General features: G+C 45.7%; 1 protein-coding gene across 1 annotated transcript in view; it reads left to right on the top strand.

Moving 5' to 3' along the window:
- Positions 1-25,823, top strand: part of GPD1 (glycerol-3-phosphate dehydrogenase 1) — an 86,294-nt gene that overhangs the window by 26,149 nt on the left and 34,322 nt on the right. Inside the window, exons 3-5 of the mRNA XM_089687321.1 lie at positions 19,189-19,329; positions 23,341-23,479; positions 23,569-23,681. Of these exons, the coding sequence (XP_089543447.1) occupies positions 19,189-19,329; positions 23,341-23,479; positions 23,569-23,681 (393 nt within the window). The remainder of the gene's footprint in view (positions 1-19,188; positions 19,330-23,340; positions 23,480-23,568; positions 23,682-25,823) is intronic.

Below are 25,823 nucleotides of genomic sequence, written 5' to 3' on the forward strand. Positions count from 1 at the left end.
TTAAAAAATTATTTTCACTATTTTTTTTTTTACATACTGTCACCAGTGCAGTACAGTCATCATATAACTGGCATGGTGGTTAACAGGGACACTGACTGGTGACAGTATGAAAAATATATATATATATATATTTTTTTTTTTTTATTATATTTAATTTTTTATTACATTTTTTAAAAAAAAATTTAAGATTTTTTTTTCATATTTTACTATGACCAAAGTAGTACAATGTTACCATAGTAACACTGTACTACTTTGGGGAAGTGATCAGTATTTTTTTTTTACACAATTTGCTTATAGCAAAGAATTACTTTGCTATAAGCAAGCATTTACCTGAATGAAATCGATTCATTCAGCTTTTTTTTTTTTTTTTGTGCTTAGCTGTGATTTGGTCACAGCTAATCACATGACATGTGCATGTGATTAGCTGTGACCATTCACAGCTAGGCACTGGTATACAATGGATGGCATCATGAATGAAGCCATCCATTGTATACAACTGTCATGTGACCTGCTGTGATTGGTCACGGCCCGTGACAGATCCCGCTGCTGCGCCGCTCTGCATTACCGCAAACGGCGCATGTGCGGGAGCACGCCAAATGGCGTGCACCCGGAATGAAGAGGCACATCTGAAGCCGCCAAACGGCCATTGGCCGGGCGGCTAATGGTTAATAGCAAAAAGTAAAACATTTTTTTTTTTCGCACAGACGATCAAATTATGACTGAAAGAAAGCTCTATTCATGGGGAAAAAAGGATGTAAATTTCATTTAGGTGCAACGCTGCATGACCGCGCAATTGTCAGTTAAAGTAACGCAGCGCCATAACACAAAAAATGGCCTGGTCAGGAAAGGGGGTAAATCCTCAGGAGGGCAAGTGGATAAAGATTCTCATAGAACTTTTTCATTTTGGATAGAGTATGGAATGGTTAAAAGCCCTGTCAAATCTTGTTTCCCATCTGTGTTCCTAAACCCTTTACAACAGGAAATGAGAAGAAATCTCTACAAAGTGAGGGAAATCTCCTCTTAGGTAGTTGTCACCTGAACAAGTGATAGAATAGAATTCTATCTAGGGCAGCACAGTGGCTAAATGGTTAGCACTTCCGCCTGGCAATAATAGGGTCACTGGTTCGAATCCCAACCATGGTACCACCTGCCTGGAGTTTGCATATTCTCCCTGTGCCTGCGTGGGTTTCCTCCGAGTACTCCGGTTTCCTCCCACACTCCAAGGACATGCTGGTAAGTTAATTGCATCCTGTCTAAATTGTCCCTAGTAGGTATATGTATGAATGTGAGTTAGGGACCTTAGATTGTACGCCCCTTGAGGGTTAGGGACTGATGTGAATGTACAATATATATGTAAAGTGCTGCGTAAATTGATGGCGCTATATAAGTACCTGAAATAAATAAATAAAACAAATTGTCATCTATATCTGTAATGGTGACACCATGGCGATTTTCCCTCCCTTTTTGTCCTTGCAACAAATGTCAACAAATCAAATAGAGAGAGTGAATCTCTCCAGCAGGGACACAGCAATAAAACCTGACAGGGGTCAGTTATGGCCATGCTGGAGGCAGATGCTTCCAGAGGTCAGGACATTCTGGCCAGCACAGTACTCCAGCCTCATTACTGCCTCAATTATCCTCACAAACCGCATGGACATGGCGTAAATACATCAGTGGTTCATATAGGGAACTCGGTGTAGATTATTCACCCTGAGGTCATCACAGAGGACAAGGGGGCACTCTTTACGTCTGGAGGAAAATAAATTTCATCTCCAAATATGCTTGAGATGTGTCAGGAATGGAGATTTTTATTTAAATGTATTATGATCATACATTTCCATCCTTAACTTATATATAAAAGTAAAAAAGTACAAAAATACAATAAATAAATACAAAACTAAACAAAGAAACTGAAAAAGTCCCAACGACCCCTGTGGGAGAAATAATAAACAAAGAACATAAAAGTCCATAACCTGGAGGAAAAAAAAAAAACTATATACCATATATATACAAGGCCTCTATGGTCAAGACAAAAAAGAATTATAGAAGGGCCTTTATGGCTCCAAACATGAAACTGAACCATATGCAATTTCCATATATATCCACTGCTTACGGTCTATATGGCCTAACTATACGCAGACCAACCTCACTCTTATGTACACCACGGGGGAGGGCTAAGGAACCCGCAGATCTTCCACATCTGACCCCTACAACCTACCATGCAAAAGGCTACCAAAAAGACCGAAACGCAAAAGCTAGGGAGTGCAAGAGGCAGAAAACAGGGACAGTTCCCATCACCCGAGATCAACAGACCGCAGCAACAGGCTTGATGTTCCTCCACGCCTCCATCCAAGCCTTACGCTGCAGCCTGTCTTTCTCAAGACCCCGAATTTTCCCCACCTCACCAAGGATGTCACTCGCCACCACCTGAACAGGGAGGACCTTCTGCCGAATGGAGACCTGACACCGTGCCATCCAAGTGTAATAACGGACAACTAAGCTGACTAAAAACAAGGTGTCCAAATCAAAACCCATGCGACACTCGAATGCTCCATACACCCACTCCGCATACGACATGCGATGGAGGAAAGGAACACCCAGAGCCCCTCCCACCTGTTTATACACCTCCACGTTAAAGGGGCACTGAAGCAAGAAGTGGTCCATAGTCTCCACTTCACCCCCACACTCCGACCTCGGACAACCACGGTCATCCTGAGGACGGTACTTCAGGTTACCCCTCACGTAGAGCCTGCTGTGGAAGGCGAGCCAGGCCTGGTCCCGCAACTTCAGGGGGATCCGCTCCAGATTTATCAACCGCAAACCCTCCCTCATAACATGGCCCGGGCAATCTATCAAGGCCAGCGGCGCATGGAAAGCAGATGCCACAATCCTCTCACCCAGGAGCCTCATGGGGAGGGACCGGACCTCCTCCGCAGTCACATGCCACCGCCGCAGTAACTTCAGGCACGGGGCCACATAAGCCGGGAGCTTACCATGCTTGACCCGCAGGCTTCTCACTGGCCCGCCACTCTCCCAACTGTGCAGAAAGGGTCCAAACCAGATCCGGAACAGTCCTACCCATGCAGGCAGTCTCTCTGCCAGCATGTTTCCTAAGTTATGTTTCAAGAACATCAGAGAGAAAAAGACCACCGGGTTGACCATACCTAGGCCACCCTCCCGCCTGGATGAGTAAGTCACGTCCCTCTTGACGAGGTTCAGCCGATTCCCCCATAACATCTGGAAGAAACAGCTATAGATCCTCGTATAGAGCGATTCTGGCAAGAGGCAAATGAATCTGACGTACAAAAAGACTGGAAGCAGGAAAGTCTTGATCAAATCAACCCTTTCCCTCAAGGAGAGCCACCACCCCTTCCAGCATCTCACTTTGACCTCGGCATCTGACAGCTTGGATTCCCAATTTTGCTTGCTGTAATCAGCAGAGCCAAAATTGATGCCCAACACTTTGATGTTCGGCTGAGGCACCGGGAAGGTGTCCGGGAGTGAGAAGCTCTCACCCTCCCTACCCATCCAGAGAACTTCACATTTGTCCTGATTGACCTTGGAACCTGATGCCTCGGCATACTGATCCATTACTGAAACCACCTCCTGCGCCTCCTCTGGTCCAGAAATGAAAACAGAAACGTCATCAGCATAAGCCACAAGTCTCAAAGGCGGATCTCCAGTGGCACCCACCGCCACCCCACTCACCGCCCCGCCATCTAGCCTCCTGACGAAGGGGTCAATGGCAAAGGCATAGAGCAAGGGACTCAGCGAGCACCCCTGGCGCACCCCAGATCCAACCTCAAAGGGCTGCCCAACCCAACCATTCACCAACATGAAGCTCTCCGCCCCTTGGTACAATGTCTTCAACCAGCCGATGAACCTCCCCTCCAAACCATACCGGTCCAGGAGATGCCAGAGGTACTTGTGATCAACTCGATCAAAAGCCTTTGCCTGATCCACCGCCAGCAAGTACTTTCCCCATCCTTCAGCCTTACATCGCTCCAGAGCCTCCCGGACAGCTAACACCGCTGTAAAGGTACTCCTGCCCCGGACCGAGCAATGCTGCTGACGAGAAAGCAAACTGTCTGCCACTGACGACAAGCGCCAAAACAAGATCTTCGCCAGAACCTTTCTATCGACATTGAGGAGGCTGATGGGGCGCCAGTTCTCAATAGCCGAAGGATCCTTACCCTTTGACAGGAGAATAACTGCAGACTGTCTCATGGAAGGAGGGAGAGATCCCTCATCCAGACAGCTGTTATACACTTCCGCGAGACGAGGTGCCAGGCGGGATTTAAAAGTCTTAAAAAATTTGGCTGTCAGACCGTCTGGCCCAGGAGTCTTTTTAATGGCCAGACTATCAATCGCTCTGGACACCTCTTCTGCAGTAATCTCCCCAGTCAAACTCGCCAAAGGGACATCACTGTCCAGACCAGGCGTGGATTCCAAAAAGCTCGACATCCCTGTCCGGTCAAGGTGCTTCTCACTCAGTAAATCGGCATAAAAGGACCTGGAGACCTCCAAAATCCCTGACCTGGATTTAGTCAGGGACCCTGTACTATCCCTCAGAGCAGAGATCGTCTTAACTGCTGCACTCTGTTTGCAATTCTGGAAAGGGTCGGGTGAGTGGTATTTCCCATAATCCCTCTCCAGAACCAAAGAGGCATGCCGATCATACTGGAGTTTCCTAAGGAGAAGCTTCACCTCCGAGATTGCCCCCGAATCTCCACCGCTAGAAACAAGGCGGTCGAGCTTCCTCCGCAACCGCTGGTAGGTGTTATACTGTTTAAACTGCCGTCTCTTACCAACGGCCTTGAAAAACCTGCTGATCCGCACTTTGGTGAGCTCCCACCACTCAGACTTACTGCCGCAGAAATCCAGCACCGTCTCCTGCGCCTGAAAGAACTCCTCGAAAGATCGTCTCACCTCCTCGTCCTCCAGCAGAGACAAATTCATCCTCCAGATGCCCTTTCCTCTCAGCGGTGTGTCTGAAATATTCAAGGTGACAGATAGCATAAGGTGATCGGAAAACTCCACCACCCGACACTCAGGTGCCAAGAAGGCAGAGTTCTCCTTCAAAAAAAACCTGTCTATCCTACTCTGGCTATTACCTCTCCTATAGGTGAAACCCGTGCCGTCTGGGACACTTTGAATCCAAGCGTCAACCGGACCTGTCTCCCCGACTATAGCATTTAGAAAATTGCTATCATATCCCAGCCTGTCAGTGAAGCCTCTCCTGTCCTTGGGCCTAGTAATGGTGTTAAAATCACCTCCAAAAACTACCAGCCGGGATGTAAAGAGGTAAGGTTTAATCCTTGCAAAGAGGTTCTTCCTGTCCCACTTGGACTGTGGGCCATAGATATTAATGAGACGGAGCTCATGCCCCCTTACGAGAACATCCAGAATCAGACATCTTCCGATCTCTACCTCAATTATCCGCCGACACGTTACCATGCCGCTAAAAAGCACCGCGACTCCGCTGTAAGGCTCAGCCGCAAGAGACCAGTAGGAGGGCCCACGCCTCCACTCACGCTTGGCCAGATGAACATCAGCCAAGGTGGGCAACCTGGTCTCCTGCAAAAAGAAAATATCAGCTTCCATCCCACTGATCAAAAATAAGGCTGTTTCTCTAGCACTTACAGACTTCAGGCTGGCAACATTAATAGTTGCCACCTTTATCGGAGCGGGAACTGCCATTAAGATAATTGAGAGGGACGTTTCTTAATCCTCCTCTTGACTTTCTTTGCAGGGTCCCTCACTCTCTTAAGAGACCCCCCAGCATCCTCGTCCTCCATCGGGGAAGCGGGATCACCTGACCCCTCCCCCGACAAAGCCCCAAACCTATTCCCCAGGGCCACATCCCCCACCTCTAAAGAGGACACCGACCCCGCTGAGGACAAAACTGGCTTACTCCGCCTACCCACCAGGGACCACCCCTCCTCCACCTGAGCCCCTACCGGAGCAGAACCTTGGGACTCCCGGGACCCCCTACCGGGCTTCCCACTCCCCCGCAGCGGCAAGAGCACGGGGGGAGCAGACACTGAGGGACTAGACCTAGCCTCAACCATCCCGGCCTCTTTAGCAGCCTCCCTCGGCTGTTTCTTACTCCTGGGAGGAGGAACCGGCACACAAGAGGGAACAACGGGGGACTTCAAAGGGGTAGATGAAACAGGGGGGACAGAGACAGGAGGGGCCACAGAAACCTCCCCTTCCCTCACAAGGGCCGCCACAGCAACCGAAGCCGCTCTCTCCAATGCCGCCTCCGCCTTTTCAGCATCTATCTGATCCAACTCTGCTTCAAGCTCCCCCACCGGAAGGTTGTGGAGGGCCTTCGGGCACTGGTTGTATGAATGCCCGAGCTCCCCGCAGAGATTGCATCGGATGACATTGCAGTCCCTGACCAGGTGTCCTATTTCCTGACACAGGGAACATCTAATGACGGGGCAGGTGGCCGCAAAATGCCCCTTGCCCCCACACCGGTGGCAGACCCTCGGCTGACCCGCATAAAAAATTATCAGGCGGTCCTTCCCTAGAAAAGCGGAAGAGGGAATGTGCTGGAGCACATTTCCAACACCTTTAAGCGGACGGTGGTCATCCACCCACCTGTCCATATTCCCCTCTCATCCTTGATCTTCCCAAGGGGCCCCATCACATCCCCATATCTGCTTAGCCAGACCACAATATCTGATGCTGGGATTGATTCGTTTCTCACCAGCACCGTTATTTTTTTAATCAGGGACTGGCGAGAGACGAGCCTCGGGGTTAGGCCCACCCACCTAGGGCTGGTGACAAAGGTGGCCTCATACCTCTGCCAAAAGTGGTCCAACAATTCCGGCCGCATGAAGGACACGTCATATTCTCCAGTACCAACTGGAGCAATAAACGCGAAAATATCCGCGGCACGGAAGCCCATTTCTAATATGCGGTCTATGACCTCTCTCCTGCTAAGGGGGGGGGCTCTCCTGCTAAGGGGGGGGCCCTCCCCTGACCATTTCAGCTGAACAACATTTCGCCTTGCGGCCGAAGTGGGTAGGTTACCTGCCCTTGCCTGGGCCGATCCCACTGACCCCTGACCTCCCCTAACTGCAGCAGAGTAACTGAGCCCCGATCTAGCCCCAGGGGCGCTCAACACCAAGGGGGCATGACCAGGGAAAGCCGCCACACCAGCAGCAGCAACTGAAGGGGCAGACGCTGATGAGCCATGACCTGGGGGAGCCCGGGGCTGGGGACCACCCATACCAGCAGGAGAACCCACCTGAGCCTGACCCGCAGGAGCCTGGACCTGAGAACCTGGAGCCCCCCGAGGAGAAACCGGGGGACCTGCTGGTTGCACACCAGAGGCCACCATGCCCTCCAAAGGGGCGGGGCCTAGTGGGATCACCACCGGAGGGGAAACACCCTTAGCCAGGACTGTAGGGCTAACCTGCACCTCAGACAATTTTGCAGGCATTATACCCGCTACCCCAGTGTCCAGAACCATCTCACCAACACACTCAGCAGAGTCCTTCTACTTCTCCCCTTCCAGTGGCTCCCCTGCCTTTGCCAACACGTCCTTGGGGATGTGTTGCAGCATGACAAAGGCAGCATGCTCTTTCACCACCGGCTTAGCCGGCTTGCGGGGGATGACATCACTTTCAGCTTCTTCCTCTGAGTCCTCGGACGTAAACCTGAAGTCGGCTCCACGCAGCTCTGCAACCGCCTCTGCCAGGAACTGCAATCCGCCCGCCATCTCCGCCTCCTCCACCTGGGTCCCCCAATCCACAGGCAGCTGCCCAGGGAGGAGGGACTCTGATGATCCTGCGACCACGCTGTCCTCCATTTTAGGCGTCATTTCCTCTGAGGGTGCTGCGGGCTCAGCCTGCCCCTGCTCACCTTCCACCAGCAACTCCCCCGACAATTCCTCCACCGAGGAGGCCTCCTCCACCGGACCCCGCATCACCGCAACACTGCGGCTTCTTGCAGCCTTAAATCTCGCTTCACTCAGATACTTCTCACTTAGGACGCCGCTCTTGCGCTGCAGCGCCGCCACATACCTCCCCTGCTGTGACACATGAAGTTCCAGCGCCTCCAGGTCCGGTTTTATGGCCTGCCGCTTTGTAGACCATACACGGTCGTAGGATGACCGGAGCTTCTTTAGCTCCAGAGTCAGCTTCTGGAGCTTGGCTTCCTCCTTCTCTACTAACCTGGCCCGAGCGGCCACACGGTCCTGGTAGGCAGAATAAACTTCCCCCTTCCTAGGGGCCATTCCCAGGTCCTCTACTGGTGAAAAAGAGAGGCCGGTACTAGGCCCCTCCAGGGCCTTCTCCTCGCTGGACCCAGGCCCAGGATCCGCCATCCTGCCTGGGCTGGGCAGGGCACTTTAGCCCCAGGCTTCTCGGGCCTTTCTGGAGCTCAGCAGACAAGTGCAACACACCCTCTCTCAGAAATGGACTCGCCAATAGTGGTGGGACTCACCTGCCTTGTGGGTTGCAGTTCCAGGGCTGGCCAGCGGGTGCTCTCAGCAACCAGAGGCTCATTCCTGCAATCAGCCAAAACACCTGAGGCTGATTGCAGGAGGTGCATATAAGGAATGACCAGGCCTGTGATCTGGGCCTTGGTGTATGTTTCCCATGAGTCCCTCTACCTGGTATCCTGTGTTCCTGTTCTGCTGATGATCTGATTTGTTGCCGACCCTGCCTGATCCTGACCTCTGCTGACTTCTCCTGTTGAACCCCTGGCTTGCCTGACCATCCTTCTGCCTGATCCTCGGTACCGCGCTGCCCGCTACCTGCTGAACCTGGCTTGTGACCCCGACCATTCTCTGCTTGCTCCTCCTGTACCACGCTGCCCGCATGATACCGACCCAGCCTGTCTGACTACGCTTACTTCACCTGATGATCCATCCATCCCGCACAGATCACCTTTGGAAAGTCTGCCTGCCTCTTCCCATCAGCACTCCCCTGCCAGTACTCTCTACCACAGCCGGACACACTCAGGGGTCGCGACCTGGTTCCAGTCTGCACCAAGTCCATCCCCACCATCAGGGGCCCTGGTGAATAGCAGGCTGGTACTTAGACCCCGCACCCTGGGGAAATCCGTGCTGTGGGCTGCTAGAGACACTGCCAGGTGGCACCTGACAGTACCTTACGGCCTGCCTGACCATTCCACCTCTCCAGCCTGACTACGCCTGTGTTCTTGAATCCTGCTTCTTCCCTGTGTCCGTCCACACATTTCTGTTCATACCCGGATCCCTAACAAGATGATTGTAGCTGTATTAGTGCATTTGCGACAGGAACATTTGAGTACTGTCCGTGATACTTTTTTTATTTGCACTAACAAACAATTTTGAGGACAAGCTTTCGGTGAGTGTCCTCTTCTTCAGGTCCAAGCAGTACTGATCACAAAGGTTTAGCAGAATGTTAGAAGAAATGTAGGGGATGGGAAAAAAAAGAACAGAGATAAGACACAGCAAATGCAAAGTCTGGGGGTTGGGGGGACAACACTCACAGAGGCAGTCATGCTTGAGGTGATAGTCATAAAACTGTTGGATAATGAGTGAGGAATCCCATGTCCAAATTCAGGCCGTTATCTCTTCAAATAGAATTATCATTCTTAGTTCAAAAGTTTTTCTTTCCTGAATGGATTTGAAATTTCTTTTAAGAACCTTTTTTTCTATCCCCTACATTTCTTCTAACATTCTGCTAAACCTTTGTGATCAGTACTGCTTGGACCTGAAGAAGGGGATACTCCCCGAAAGCTTGTCTTCAATATTGTTTGTTAGTGCAAATAAAAAAAGTATCACGGACAGTACTCAATTGTTTCTATCTCCAAATATGGAAAGGTTTCTTCACAGTGAGAGCTGTGAAAATGTGGGATAGACTCCCTCAAGAGTTGGTTCTGGCCAGTTCAGTGGATTGCTTTAAAAAGTCCTGGATTCTTCCTTAGATACACAGAATATAACTGGTTACTAACATTTATAGGTAAAGTTGATCCAGGAAATATCCGATTGCCTCTCAGGAGATCAGGAAGGAATTGGATTGTGCTTTGCTGGGTTTTTTTTGCCTTCCTCTGGATGAACTGTGGGTGTAGGATTAGAACTTTTTTTTTTTTTTTAATAGTTGAACTGGATGGACTTTTGTCTTTTTTCAACCAGACTAACTATGTAAACAGTTTTACATTCTATCCAAAAGTAAAAATAAATAAATAAATTTGGCTTCATATAGCCTTTGATGTACTCCTGCACACCCATGTTATGTGTAAGGCCACCCATCACAATGAGGGCCAGAGGTGAGGTGCGGTAGGAGAGAGGGGGCAAGCCAATTCTTAGCAGGATTTTAGATTTGAATAATAGAGCATCATGCATTCTGGAGCTTTTGGGGCATTCATGAAGATCACTAAAGGAAATCTGAAGTGCAAATCTATGGAGGTTGCCACTGATGACTTTCCCTTTTGAAAATGCTAACTCCCTGGCTGTTACACTGATCTATTTGCTTAAGTCCTGTGCATTATTGGCTTGTACCCAGTATGCAGGTTAGAAGCTTCATTTTGGGACTTTCCTGATTTGCACAATTATTCCAGATCAATGTTTTAAAAAGTAATAAATCCAGATTGGGAGGCAACAAACATTTTCAGAAAGACAGCAATGGTAGCCTTCATATTTCTCTTTGTAGAAGGTTTATTTTAAAGGCATGCATAGTATCGTCATTTTGCTTGCCATTAAATTCACATTTAGGAAATGACAGGTTTGCAAAGAAAATGCAGAATTCACTTTTGGGTTTGTTGCTCCACTGCGCTAATGTAATGTGAATACAATGCTGTATTTATCATAATAGCTGATCGCTGCTATGCATGTATTATTTATAAGAGGTACATCATTCTTTTCTATAGATAAAAAATTCAAATACAGATCCTGTTGTGCTTAAAAGATATGCATGTAGGCTGTATATAGGGAAAGCCTTCACATTAACCTTAGGTCTGTAGGTGGCAGAACCATTAGGTATTACAGTAGTCATTACAAGCTGGCTGGGAACATACAGGTGGGAGTCTAATGCAGATATAATGTAATAATACCTCCTGCAGAATAATAGCCTTCTCCATCCTCCACCTCATTTACATGATGTATAAAAGTCTCCAGCGGTTGGCAGATAATGTAATGTATTACGTGAGAACATTTTACTTTCCCTGGTTCCTCTTGCTCCATGAATATCTCCAGAACTGTTTACACAGATGCCATGCACCGTCTCACTGGGTTACATAATCGTCTCTTGACGAGGAGCGAGGAGCCACATTTTGACCGAGAGCCTCATTTCGAGCCGCTCTGAGAAATTATCAAAACCAACAAGGCTATTTGATTGCTCAATAATGCAACACGACCCTTGCCCCGCATACATAAAGCCTACTTATCAATCAGAAGGCTGCTCGGGTGAAATCGTCCAACACACTAGGGGAATGAATGCATGAAAGATCAATGAAGATAAAAGTGTGCCGTCATTTGTCAGTAGTGACCTGCGAGGGGAAGGTGCAGCACCTCTCTGAGGGAAGATGGTCCCTATGGAAGAACATGTCTACCTATGTGTTCCCATTAAAATGTGTTCACTGGAACATTCCCTCATTGGCTTTAGTCATACATGTACACCGAGGTTTCAACAGGCCTCAGTGTACATGTATGGCAGAACTAAGAGACCAAGTGCATCCTGACAAAGAGGAACTCTCCAGCCAGAAGTTATATATATCATTAAATATGAATGGGCCAAAACTGTGCCACATCCCTATTAAAACTCAACTCAACATTTGACACGATGGGGTGTTGTAGGCACAAAAAAATCTATATTTGTCTTTTTTTAAAAACAGTTTATTCATACAAAATTCAATTAAAACATGATATTTTCATCGACCTAATGTCTAAAATCACAGTCAATTCTGCAAAGCTCTTAAATTCTGCAAAGCTCAACACATTTCTTGGAATTAATCCACTTCATCAGGAGCTAGAGATGAATGTCTCTGAAAAAACCCATATAAAGGAAGAAAAATAAGTTGTCAGAGGCCCAAAGCAAATGGGGGCATTCGTGTGTGTATACATTTGATCCCCTGCTGATTTTGATGACCCAAAACACATGGCCAAGGCAACAAAGGAGTGGCTCAAGAAGAAGCACATTAAGGTCCTGGAGTGACCTAGCCAGTCTCCAGACCTTAATCCAATTGAAAATCTGTGGAGGGAGCTGAAAGTTCAAGTTGCCAAACATCAGCCACCAAACTTTAATTATGCATCTGGTGAGTGCTTAATTTTACCACATTCCTGGCACATCACCGAATTATTGATTTTAGCACGTGGAACACCGATTTGGGATCATACTTACCTGGACCTCCACTTATTTGTCACCTTTATGGACATTGATTTGTCATTTTTGTGTTACTAGTTTTGATAGTGAAAGACTATCAGCACTTTACCATAATAGCACTTCATTGTCACTCAATTTGGACATTGATTTACTACTCATATAATATTGTTTTATTATCAGCACTTTATGTGCACTTTTTCAATTGCGCATTTTTTCTTGAATGATACCAGTATTTTATAAGTGTTTCAATTTCATTTAGCACTGCCCCTATTTATTACATGGTTTTTGGAGGTTTTTGGTTGCCTTTTTGGTGCTATAGCAGCTTGTGTTTTAGCACTCGCTTGTTTGTTTGTGTTTATTAATGAGAGGATCTGCCAAGAGGAGTGGGCCAAAATCCCTCATGAGATGTGTGCAAACCTGGTGCCCAACTACAGGAAATGTCTGACCTCTGTGATTGCCAACAAGGGATTTTCCACCAAGTACTAAGTCATGTTTTGTGAAGGGGATCAATTACTTATTTCCCTCATGAACATTCAAATCAGTGCATAATTTGTTAGACATGCATTTCTATTGAATTTTTTGTTGCTACTCTGTCTATATATATATATATATGTGTGTGTGTATATATATATATATATATATATATATATATATATATATATATATATATTGTGGCAGTACGGTATCCTGCCACGGTGGAAATCATGATGGACACCCAGGATTCTCAACTATACAGGTTGAGGGGCTCCAGGCAGATCTCATAATGCAGAGGAAACTGGTTTATCAGTTTCCTCTTTGGTTTGTAAAGCCTGTTTTGGGACCTGTAGCCTGGAGATTTCTTAGAGATTTGGGAGGGATGAAATCTCCAATCCTGGGCCCATATTTTGGGAGCAGCCAGCGTGCTGATTGCACAGGTGTGTGCAGGCCTTTTTGTGGAGGCCAGGCCATGATTCTGAGCTCCACCCCGGCAAACGGAGTCAGGAGGGCTCCAGCCTGGCAGACGGGAGGTCTCTGCCTTGGAGGCAGGTGGAAGCCAGACTAGCTGTGTGCTAGTGGCCATAATTTGGGAAGAGTCTGCAGGAGACAGACATAGAGTGGTATCCCTGAGAGAGCCAGAAGGCTGAGTATTATTTAATTTGTGTGATGGTGGATACCCCTGCGTGGGAACCTCTTATGTTACGGGACATTCTTTAAGGAAAAGTGGGCAAAAAGGCCCTTAAAAAATAAGTGAGTTGCCGTGTGCTTTGAAGAAGCTCTACCACTTGAAGCGAGTTCCCACAATATATATATATATATATATATATATATGTGTGTGTGTATATATATATATACACACACACAAAATTGTGCTCAAACGTTTGCATACCCTTGGAGGATTGGCAATATACAGTTTGTACCATTTTGAAAGAAAACCTGGGTGAGCAGGCAAAACATTTCTTTTATGTCTTATGGGATTCATATTGAACTGTAGGTCCTAACAGAATGGCATAATCATAAAACAAAACATGGCAACAAGTATCAAATAAAATGCTACCTGTTCAAAAGTCTGCATACCCTTAGTTCTTAATACTGTGCATTGCCCCTATAGCATCAATGACAGTGAGTAGTCTTTTGTAATAGTTGTCTATGAGGCAATGAGAATTCTTGCAGGTGATATAGCTGCCCATTCGTCTTGGCAAAATGCCTCCAGGTCAAGCAAACTCTTTGGTCATCTTGCATGAAGAGCACGTTTGTGATCTCCCCAGAGTGGCTTGATGATATTAAGGTTAGGAGACTGTGATGGCCACTCCACAACCTTTGCTTTTTTCTGCTTGGCCTTGTGCTTAGGGTCATTGTCATGCTGGACAGTCCAAGGGCACCCCATGCGCCGCTTTCATGCAGAAGAATGCAAATTGTCTGCCAGTATTTTCTGTTAACATGCCACATTCATCTTGCTATCAATTTTCACAAGATTCCCCATGCCTTTAGAGCTCACACACTCAAAATACATCAGTAAGCCACCACCATGCTTCACAGTGGAGATTGTTTTCTTGGCACTCCAAACATAGCTCTTATTTTGGCACTTAGTTTTGACCTTAAAGCTCTATTTTGGTCTTGTCACTCAATATGATAGTATGCCGGAAGCTGTGAGGTGTGTTAAGGTGTTGTCAAACATGTTGTAACCAGGCTTTTTGTGTCAATGGCGCAGTAAAGGTTTCTTTCTGGCAACTCAACCATGAAGCTCATTTTGTTCAAGTATCGACGTATTATGCTCCTTGAAACAACCACGCCGTCTTTTTCCAGAGCAACTTGTATTTCTCCTGAGGTTACCTGTAGGTTTTTCTTTGTATCCAAAACAATTCTTCTGGCAGTTGTGGCAATCTTTTTCGGTCTACCTGGCCTTGGCTTAGTATCAAGAGATCAAGATAATTCTTCAGTGACTAAACAGTACTGATTGGCATATTTAAGGCTTTGGATATCTTTTTATATCCTTTTCCATTTTTATTAAGTTCCTTTACCTTTTTACACATGTCATATGAAAGTTCTTTTCTGCTCCCCATGGCTCAGTATCTAGCCTGCTCAGTGCATCCAGGTGAGAGCTAACAAATTCATTGACTATTTATACACTGACATTAATTGCAATTTAAAAAGCCACAGATATTGAAAATTAACCTCTAATTGGCATTTTAACCCGTGTGTGTCACCTTGTGTGTCTGTACCAAGGCCAAACATTCCAGGGTATGTAAACTTTTGATCAAGGCCATTTGGGTGATTTCTGTTATCATTATGATTTAAAAAGGAGCCAAACAACTATTTCATAATAAATGGCTTCATATGATCATCATCCTTCAATAAAAGCGCATTTTTTGGCATGGTCAGTCATATTTTCAATATCAATGCCAAAATGTCATGATTTCTGCCAGGGTATACAAACTTTTGAGCACAACTGTATGTGTGTTTATTTGTTTATTTATTACAGGTACTTATATAGCACCATTAATTAATGCAATGCTTTACATATATATCGTACATTCATATCAGTCCCTCCCCTCAAGGTGCTTGGGCCAATTTAGACAGGAACCAATTAACCTATTGGCATGTCTTTGGAGTGTGGGAGGAAACTGGAGAACCCGGAGGAAACCCACGCAGGCACAGGGAGAATATGCAAACTCCATGCAGGTAGTTGAGATATAACCCCAATTTCAAAAAAGTTGGGACGCTGTGTAAAATCTACAGAAAAACAGAATGCAGCAATTTGCAAATCTCATATTCACAATAGAAAATAGAACACATATGTTTAAACCAGCATTTCTTAACCAGGGTTCCATGGAGTGAATGGTTTGAACCAGCGAATAGTGCGACCCCTCGGGAGGACTATCCCCATAACCCAGGGAACAAAGGGTTAAAGGCACAATTAGACCGAAGTTACTAGTAGAGGTTATTAATAAGGTGAGAGGTTGAAGGTGGCGGTATCGCACAAGGCGGTGATATCACATTTACCTGTTTTGTGCACTTGGATGGGACTAATAAACTGTTTGGATACTAATGGAACTCCCTACCCCAATCCATCAGAATGTCACCTACCCTCCTCACCTTCAGGCGCACCCTGAAAACCCTCCTCTTCAGGGAGGCCTACCCCAACCTCACCTAACAACTAACCTCCTCCACTCCACCCACCACTCCATCCCCCACAGCCATCTCCTCCTGTACCACCTTCCCCTCCCTCCTAGATTGTAAACTTGAAAGAGCAGGGCCCTCGAACCCCTCGTGTATTGTACTGTTACTGTCTTGTCTCATGTTCTGTCCCGCTTGCTACTGTACAGCGCTGAGCATACCCTTTGGCGCTATATAAATACTGTATAATAATAATAATAATGCCCCGTACACACGATAAGAAAATTGTGCAAAAAAATTTGCGGAACCCCTGATCAAACGATTTTCTCTTCGTTGACGTGAAGGATATTTTAACCAATAACAATATTGTGAACGAAAAAATTTGGTTGCACAACAAAGAAATATTTTGTCCTTTCGCATACGAACGACCAATTTTCTATGCGTTAGTATGACAGTCGTACAAAAAATATCTATCAAGCACTATCTCGCATGAGTGGAAACAGAAGATGACCCGGATGTTTATGTCCAAGGAATCTTCGTAAACACAAATGAAAAATCCAAATGTTAAAAGTAGATTGGCCTAATGAGACAATGAAACCAGAATTCTGCAGATTATATTTTATGTATCACTATTTATGTATATAGGTCATGTAATAAACTATATTATACTCATTGCTGGTAATTGTGTATATCGCTCGTTCTGGCCGGAAGGGCGTGGCTACAAGGTCACATGCACACTGCATCACTTCCACTTGTATGGAAGACGTCAACACTACGTATTGCCCGACGAACGATTTTTTAGATTGGTTAATGTGGGCCACGATTTCAAACAACGAACAAACGCCTCTCAGTTGTTGGATGACCAGTCGGTCGATTTTCTAATCGTGTATTCCCGCCTTTAGAAGAACTTATTAGATATAAGGACTGTGATCTTTTGAATGTAGCGCTTATTTATATTGATATATATTGTTTATTGATAAAATTGTGTGGTGCGATCATATTCGGACATGGCAGAAACTATTTTGATAAGTTTTTAGTTCCATTTAGGAGTTTTATCATTTATTTATTATAGGTGATTGCACAAAGGTTTTTATTTTATTTCACTAGTAAATGAGGGGAATCTCTGCTGACTTCCATCATCCAATCATATGCAAGCAGAATGCTGTTTTTTTTTTTTTCATTTTCCTTACATGAGATTGGGTATTGTTTGCAACGTGAAGCTTCATGTTAACTACTGAGCTCTGCAGAGTGCACATTCTATTTGCCTTTAGTAAACCCACCCCACTGTTAGTAAAAAAAAAAAAGAAAAAACAACAACCTGACAGCTGTTATAATCCTCCCCTCTTCTATCCAAAATGGATAAAAAAAATAGCTTTAGATACAGGAAATTTTGGCTGGAGTTCAAGGATTGTTACTTTTTACCCAAACAATAGGTGCTGTGTTTTATGAAATAATCATGTCTCTGTCCTGCTGTTTACTGCTTCTGTCCTTGACTGGTTGAGAATCAGACCCCATTCACATTACATAGTTACATAGTTAGTCTGGCTGAAAAAAGACAAAAACTCATCCAGTTCAACCATATAAAAAAAAAAAAGTTATAATCGTACACCCACAGTTGATCCAGAGGAAGGCAAAAAAACCCAGCAAAGCATGATCCAATTTGCACCTGCAGGGGAAAATATTCCTTCCTGATCCCCTGAGAGGCTATTCGGATCCTAATCGGATATTCCCTGGATCACGTTTACCTATAAATGTTAGTATCCAGTTATATTCTGTGTATCTAAGAAACAATCCAGGCCTTTTTTAAAGCAATCCACTGAGCTGGCCAGAACCAACTCTTGAGGGACTCTATTTTTTGCTGACACTCAGAATCAGTGAGAGAGCAGGCCAGGCCAAACAGTTCTGATGAGAAAACAATGAAAAATAAACTTTCAGTGCATGTAATACTCCATAAAGCCGTAATGCCCAACACGCGGCTTGCTGGCTTCTTGTGTGCGGCTTAATGTGCCCTGGGCTAGGTCCGCCATCTCTGCCCAGCACTATAGATATAGATGGCAGCAGCAAGTGAAGAGGTAAGGTTACATTTAGCTGCCAATGCACAAAAGGAGGGAGGTCAAAAGAACACAATGTAGTGACCACCAATACAGGGGGAAAGGGAGGTGGAGGAGGGAAAAAACACTGCCACTAACCACCACTAGGGGAAGAGAGTGGTGCAAAAAATCCTGGCAGTAATATGAGTGGGTTAAAAAAAAAAACTATCTCCAATCACCAAGGTGAAGGGGGGGGGGTAAGAAACACTACACTAACCACCAATGCCACAGGGGAGGGATGGGGTGGGGAGTTAAAACCACTGCACTGACAAGCAGTGCATTAGGTAGGAGGGGCGTGTATTAAAAACACTAATGGAGGAGAGGGGGTTAGGTTTCTGCTATTAGGCACCAATGTTGGGGGGTAAGAGGGAGGTGGGTAATACCACGCCACCAATGCTGAGGATTATTATTGTGGTCACTGACATCAATGGCTACAACGTTCTCTTCAGTGTGCATTGTGGTGCAGCAGGATGGATCTTTTTAGGCATTACTACCCATTTGCTTTGAATGACCTTCCAAACTCAACTCAAGGTACCTCAATGCACCACTATTTGGGGCCCCCTGGGAAGTGTCAGTGGCCGCAATTGGGGCTCCCTATTATTTAAAGTTGACCATCACGGTCCTAAACCCTTATTAATTTGTGCTCAAGACCAGAGGTGAACAGGATGGGGTGCATTAGAGGTTATCAGTGGATGCTGGGACTTGTAGTTCCTTAGGGAACCACGGGAGAACTAAATCTGGCTGTATACAGAAGAAATTTCATTAGTTTCCTGAATCTGAATCTGCTGAAATTCGATCAGTGGTTGGCCTTGTCTGCACCTGTTTCGACAATCTTCAGTCTGCAGATTGAAGGAGTGGACAGTAAACTGTTGGCCAAACCCTGAATGCAACTTACCAGACGGTCACTGTTTGGGCATTCGGACGGCTGGCAGCACCAGCTGTCAGACTTCAATAGCCAGCAATGGGAACATGCTGCAGAAGGAGCTTTCTCTGCCTGTTTTAGTATGACTTATCAGTAAGGAAGATGTAATGGAAGAGGGGGGGGGGCACAAACATCATTTTTAAAGTTTCGGGGGGTTCTGTAAATTTGCTTTTCATGCATTGAATGGTAGGTTACATTTTAGTTTTATTTTGTGATTCCAGCTGTTGCCCCTAGTCATTATTTGATATGTTTCTTTTGTCAGGTGGCTGTGCCGGATTTGCTGGATGCAGCGGCCGGGGCCGATATCTTCATCTTTGTCGTCCCTCATCAGTTCATTGGGAAATTATGTGATCAGCTGAAATCTCATGTAAAGAAAGGAGCGTTTGGCGTGTCTCTCATAAAGGTGAGAGTGATGTTCCTCTGATCTGTGTGCTATCATTATATCATGGAATGTTATTGAGTGGCTGGAGAGTGCACTGTCTATACAGCATTTGAAAACTTTTCTTTCAGGTTTAGTTTTATTCAAAGATGTTTTCCAGCTGAAGACCCCAACAGAGTCACATTCACTTCACAATCCTGCAACACCTCAGTAGGATTATTTCATTAGGCAAACAGCAGTGTACAAATTGCAGCCATCAACAGCAAGCAAGCAGACCTAAAGTGTTGCTAAACCCACAACAGTAAAATCAGTCTGTATATGCAGTGAAACATGGTTGTTATACTCACTGTGGAACCTAAGGGGTTAATCCTCGGCATTGTGTAAAAATGCTGTTTGACCCTGTCTTCTCTGCTCCTCCCCTTCTTCTACTGTCCCCAATCCATCTGCTGATAGAACAGAGCCTTGGGGGCAAGCTGCACATGGTCAGTTTGGTGTGTATTGCTAGAGAGGTTTTTTTTTTCTTGGGAGAGTGCATGTGATCAGCACATGGCCAATCAGCACTGTCCAGGCAGAGATCAGGGGTCATGAAGCCTCATTGGACAATCAGGGGAGAATGAAAACTCTTCCTACAAGCTTTAACCAGTGCTTTGCTGGACACTGATAGAAGTCACTATATACTGCTGATGAGAAAAGGTATTTAGTAGTTTATATTTACCAAAATAATTGTATTTCCATGTTCTGTGTACTGTGGGAGATCAGATATAGTGGATGCAGGGCCTGGGAAACCAGATATAGTGGATGCAGGGCCTGGGAAACCAGATATAGTGAATGCAGGGCCTGGGAAACCAGATATAGTGAATGCAGGGTCCTGGGTTTAGTAACACTTTAAAGCCTAACTCAATGGAGAAGAGTTAAGAGTTTCTGTCTGTGACCCCATTGAGAAAATTTTCTCCTCACTTCCTGTCCGTATGACACTCTTACAAGAACTTTGGGGGGGCACAGTTGTAATTGGGACAGGATAATAGTAAAAGTATGGAGTGATAGACTGCTTGATATGTTGCGATTTATGGTGGAAGGTGCGTGGAGATTAACAGCTCACCCTTAAGAGTGGTCCCTGAAATCATGGAAGAGGATTAAAGAATAAGAGTGCCACTCCACTGGTAAAAGTCCTGAATACATTTTTTTGCACTCAACAAACTAAGCCAACATGTTCCCGGGGCCATAGGGGCCCCCCTTCTTTAGAAGGTTAGGATCTGGCCTTGGCTGAGGATTCTTCAAAATAGGACAGCTATGGACTTTTGTAGCATCTGTTCCAGCTCAGTGACTTATAACAAGCATGCAGGTCAGAAGCTGCAACTTCCCAGCCACACAGGCCTGTTGTGGGGATGTTTAGACAGGCAAAGGTGCACTTTGTTGGGTATCGGATTTTATTCCCCGCCACATCCTGGCACCCTAAGGAGTCTTTTGCTGGCGCCAGCCGTGCAGCCCCGTATTTGTTCTAGTTATTTGACATATTAAGACGTGAAGACAGAGATAAGGTTGGCAGACTAGCATTCTGAAAAAAGAGGTTGGTTACAAAAGTAAATGTATTTCTCTTTTCCATTTTAAAGATGAATTCTGATCAGCAATATACATTTTTAATTAGGGTACCCCCCCAAGCCCCCTCCCCTACTATGGCCTTGTGACCTCCTTCACATAGGTGTATGTAATCCTATACCCATGTGAGGGTCATGTTTTGCCTGTACACTGGTGTTCCATGAATCCACATGAACACAGTCCCATTCATGTTAATTGGGATGCAGCGGCTGTATGGGAGCAGTTTCTGTTCCCACCTGGACATCCATTTGGGGTGCGTGTTCCTGAACTCACACTCCGCGTTCAGGAACACGAATCCACATGGATGCCAAACTGGGACAGGTGTCTGTACAGCTGCTGCATCACCCCAGTTGTCCCGAATGGAACTTCACGCACAGGGATGCACAGAACGCCTGTACATCCTGTGTAGGCAAAACGCAGCCCTCACATGGGTATACGCTTAAGTACACTTTTGTGAATGAGGCCTGGAAATTCATGAATTATAACTTGTTTAGTTGGGGGGTGTTATGTAGAGGAATACTTACCCTATTCCTCTCTCCTGCTGCAACCAGCAATCTTCCTCGCTCCCGTTCCAGCCCTAGATTTACCTTTTCTGTTTATAGTTGACCATGCTATAAAGTTCAGGAAGGAACAGCATGCTGAGGTTCTATTATATATGTAAAAAAAAAAAACCTGACCCCCCACCCCCATTAACTCCTGAGTGATTTGAAGCATTTTTTCAGAAGTGCTTCATTGCTTGACACTCAGATTTTAATGATATTTTATTGCGTCCATTAACGTGCTACCGATTATCGCTCAAAAATGTTCAGGAGCTTCTTTGGAACATGATCATACAGTCTTAGCCCCAAAAGACTTTAGTGGGAGCACCTGAAAAATGCGTGAAACACATATTTTTCACATGACTTCACACTTTACAGCCATCTCCTCCTCCTATTGACTATCTTTCCACCGGCTAAAACAAAACCACTTAAGCCTGAAACATGTAACAAACATATGTACAAACACGCAAAAAAATTTGTGTGAAGAAACTGGCAGATACTCAAGTGTGAATGTAGCCTGGAGTGTTTCTGAACATAACACACCATCAAGTCTGATATCCAGTTTTGTACAGTTCAGTTGAGGCAGTGCACACCACCCAAATAGAAAATGCTGAAATACCTGTAGCACGCTACTAGTGTAGAGTAGGCTGTTAGGTAAATTTAGTTTAGCTCTTCTGTGATCAGTGGAACACGGGTGGATTGATTAGTGCTGCACAGTGTTTCCCTGGCTGCTGTTCTGTTACTTCCCTCTGTCTTCTAGAGAAATCTAGAACATAGTGGGATGAAAGACAGAGTCTGCAGCCTGAATATTTATGGGACTCCAGCCATTCCCTGGGGAGATGTGCTCAGCAGTTGTGGGAGATCCCATAAATAGTCTGAGGCCTGAGCAGCAGGAGCAGTATTCCTGGGTCCAGTTCTTCAGGAGGAGACCCCTGTGCAGAGGCCCTGCCCCCTGGGGCAGAATTCTGGGAGGGAGCAAGCCTGAAGACACCGAGGTCCCAGCTAGGCTCAGCTGGGGGGGGGGTTCTATTTCCAAGTCCTGTACTAAGCGTGGGTGGGAAGCTCTCAGGAGAGTGCCAGGAGGAAATTGTGGGAGAGACCCCAAGCTTTCCTGTTGTAGTGTGAGTCTACATCTCCCTCATTAGGAAGAACCTGGTAGATATTGGCAGGAGGCAACTGATGATACTGTGGCTAGGTGAGAACCCCACTGCTAAAGGAGTGTGTAGCTTTAAAACTCTGGAAGGAGTACAGGTCACAGTCAACCTAGAAATCCAGTGGGACATTTCTTTGTGCAAGTGCAGCTAACAGTTTGTGCAGTGCAGCCAGACGTGAAGCAGTCCTCAAGTTGTATAGTTTACATTCCTGGGGTTATACCATGCTCCCAATCCCTAGCCAAGTTCATTTGTCCCAATAAAACCTGAAAAGAAACCCCTAGACTGTTCTCTGGAGCACGTCGAAGAGTGCCAAAAATGCTGTGAGCCTGTCTGTGTGTGCTCTAAGGGGGTAAATAGGACTCAATTCCCCAGCAGCTCTTGCAGGGGTGCGCTACATACCAACACCAGAATACATGAAAAGTTTTGTCCAATTTCAAGAATTCAAGTTTAGTATGCAAATAACAATTATGTACAACTAACCGCGGCTTGATTGCCTACTTATATATAGTCATATAAAGCTAAGAAACTCAGAAAAGGATCAGGCCAAACCATAGATGCTCTCTTACACACCAGCCGGTCTTCATAATACTAGAGCTTCTAATCTAGGCCTGCCCAACTTTCATGATCAGATGTAAATATGGCAATGATATCAACAGATTCAGCAACATATTGCTGCGTTACTTGTTCCGCATAGGTGTTGGATTGTCTATTACTGGGTTATAACAGTATCTATTAATTCCTCCCAGGGTGTAGATGAGGGGCCAGAAGGTCTCCGACTCATATCAGATATCATTCGGGAGAGGTTGAACATCCCCATGACCGTGTTGATGGGTGCCAACATTGCCAATGAAGTTGCAGATGGAAAGTTTTGTGAGACAACAATCGGTAAGCTGCTATAAAATGAGTTATTGGATGAGTCCAAGACATAAAATAAATATATACCTTAAGGTCATATGTACAATGTTTTTCACCAGGCTGCAAAAATAAGGAGCAAGGAAAGATCTTGAAGGATTTGTTCCAAACAGCAAATTTCCGTATCACAGTGGTGGAGGAAGCCGACACAGTGGAGATTTGTGGAGCTCTTAAAGTAAGTGATATAATGACACGTGTGCTTCTTTAACCACCTTCCGCCCGCCCTATAGTCCAATGACGGGCGCAAGGTGGTTCTCTCGTTCTGATAGGACGTCATATGGCCAGGAAATGGTGCATCTGAAACAGCTTCATTGTTTGCATGTGCATTGCTCTCTCCCCCCAGCCAGTGGTTGTGTTCCTGGCCTCCGGTAAGAGCATGAGAGCCTGTGAACCACAGGAGGTGAGTGAAGGGGGGGGGGGGCGGGGGCGGTGCCGACGGGAGGGGGGGGCACCGCCCTGCCGACTCTGTGAAAGTGATTGCCAGCTATGGAGCTGCCGCATCACTTTCACTTTCAAACCGGGAGCTGGCTGTTGACTTCAATGACAAGGATATTTTATGATCAATGGATAATGCCTATGTATCAGATGTGATTTCAACAGGGACACTGTGCTACTTAGGAGTAGATTTGGCCACATGGGCGGTTTTTAATTGATTGTGGGCTCTTGTAATTATTTTCTAATAAATACACCTACTGTGATCTCTAGTTTGTTGCATATTCCAGTATTCATTGTATGACTGTTCATGGTTAAAGGAGGTCTATGGTCACAGCATACACTTTTATTTTATAATATCAGCATTGTAAATAGCAGTACAAGCAATAGTTTTTTTAGACAATCTAATATAAACTAATGTAATAAATCTTTGCAAGTTCTGTCTATCTGCTGGTCATCTCTTTCCACAATTTCCTGGATTCTTTATACTTTCATGTCTGCTGTTTACGGTCAATTTCTAAGGACTACATATCCCATGGTACCTTGTTGCCTGCAAGCTGTGATTCCTGTATTGGCTCTGCCTCCTGAAACTCCTCCTCTCAACACCTCTGTAGTTCAGAGGGCAGGCTTTGTGAAATGTGTGACACAGTATTGCCTATTCATAGGACAGAGTGAATATAGTTGTGCTCAAAAGTTTACATCCCCTTGGAGAATTGGTAATATACAGTATGTACTATTTTGAAAGATAACATGATTGGGCAAGTAAAACACATTTCTTTTATTTCTTATTGGTTGCATTTTCAGCTGTACCTCATAACAGAATGGTACAATCAGAGAACAAAACATGGCAACAAGTAAACAAATGAAATGACCCCCGTTCAGAAGTCTGCATACCCTTAGTTTTTAATACTGTGTATTGCCCACTATAGCATCAATGACAGCGAGCAGTCTCTTGTAATAGTTGTCTATGAGGCTCCAAATTCTTGCAGGTGATATAGCTGCCTGTTCATCTTGGCAAATGCCTTCAGACAATGCAAAGTCTTTGGTCATCTTGTGTTAACCACACGTTTGAGATCTCCCAGAGTACCCCAATGATATTAAGAACAGGAGACTATGATGGCCCCTCCAGAACCTTGACCTTTTCTGCTGTAACCACTGGAGGCTTATACTTAGGGTCATTGTCATACTGGAAAGTCCAAGAGTGTCCCATGCGCAGCTTTCATGCCTTTTAGAGTGGCTTGATGATATTAAGTTGAGGAGACTGTGATGGCCACTCCAGAACCTTCACCTTTTTCTGCTGTAACCACTGGAGGTTCAACTTGGCCTTGTGCTTAGGGTCATTGTAATGCTGGAAAGTTGAAGAACATTCCATGCGCAACTTTTGTGCAGAGGAATGCAGCACTGATAGGTGGCACTGATTGGCATTGATAGGTGGCACTGATGGGTGACACTGAAAGGCAGCTCAGATGGGCACTGATATGTGGCATTGATGTGGCACTGATGGGCACTGGCACTGTTCAGCACTGACAGCTGGCACTGATGGACACTGACAGGTGGCACTTCTGGGGCCACACTGATCATCAGGGCACACTGATCATCAATGCCCTGATAATCAGTGTACATTTCCCCTCTGCGGAATGCCGATTACTGGCTCTCCTCTCGAGCTGTCAGCATGACAGCTCGTGAGGAGAGAAATGCCGATAACCGGCATCTCCCTGTTTACATGTGATCAGCTGTGATTGGACACAGCTGATCTCATGACCGAGCCGACATCTTCGGCTCTTTCTGTGGATCGGTGATCCGCTGTGTCCGAGGGACAGAACGAGAGAACCACCTTGCGCCCGTCATTGGACTATATGGCGGGTGGGAGGTGGTTAAAAAGGAG

Source organism: Staurois parvus, unplaced genomic scaffold (genome assembly GCF_062004578.1).
Source record: "Staurois parvus isolate SC_StPar_1 unplaced genomic scaffold, SC_StPar_1.0 ptg000422l, whole genome shotgun sequence".
NCBI classification, from domain to species: Eukaryota; Metazoa; Chordata; class Amphibia; order Anura; family Ranidae; genus Staurois; species Staurois parvus.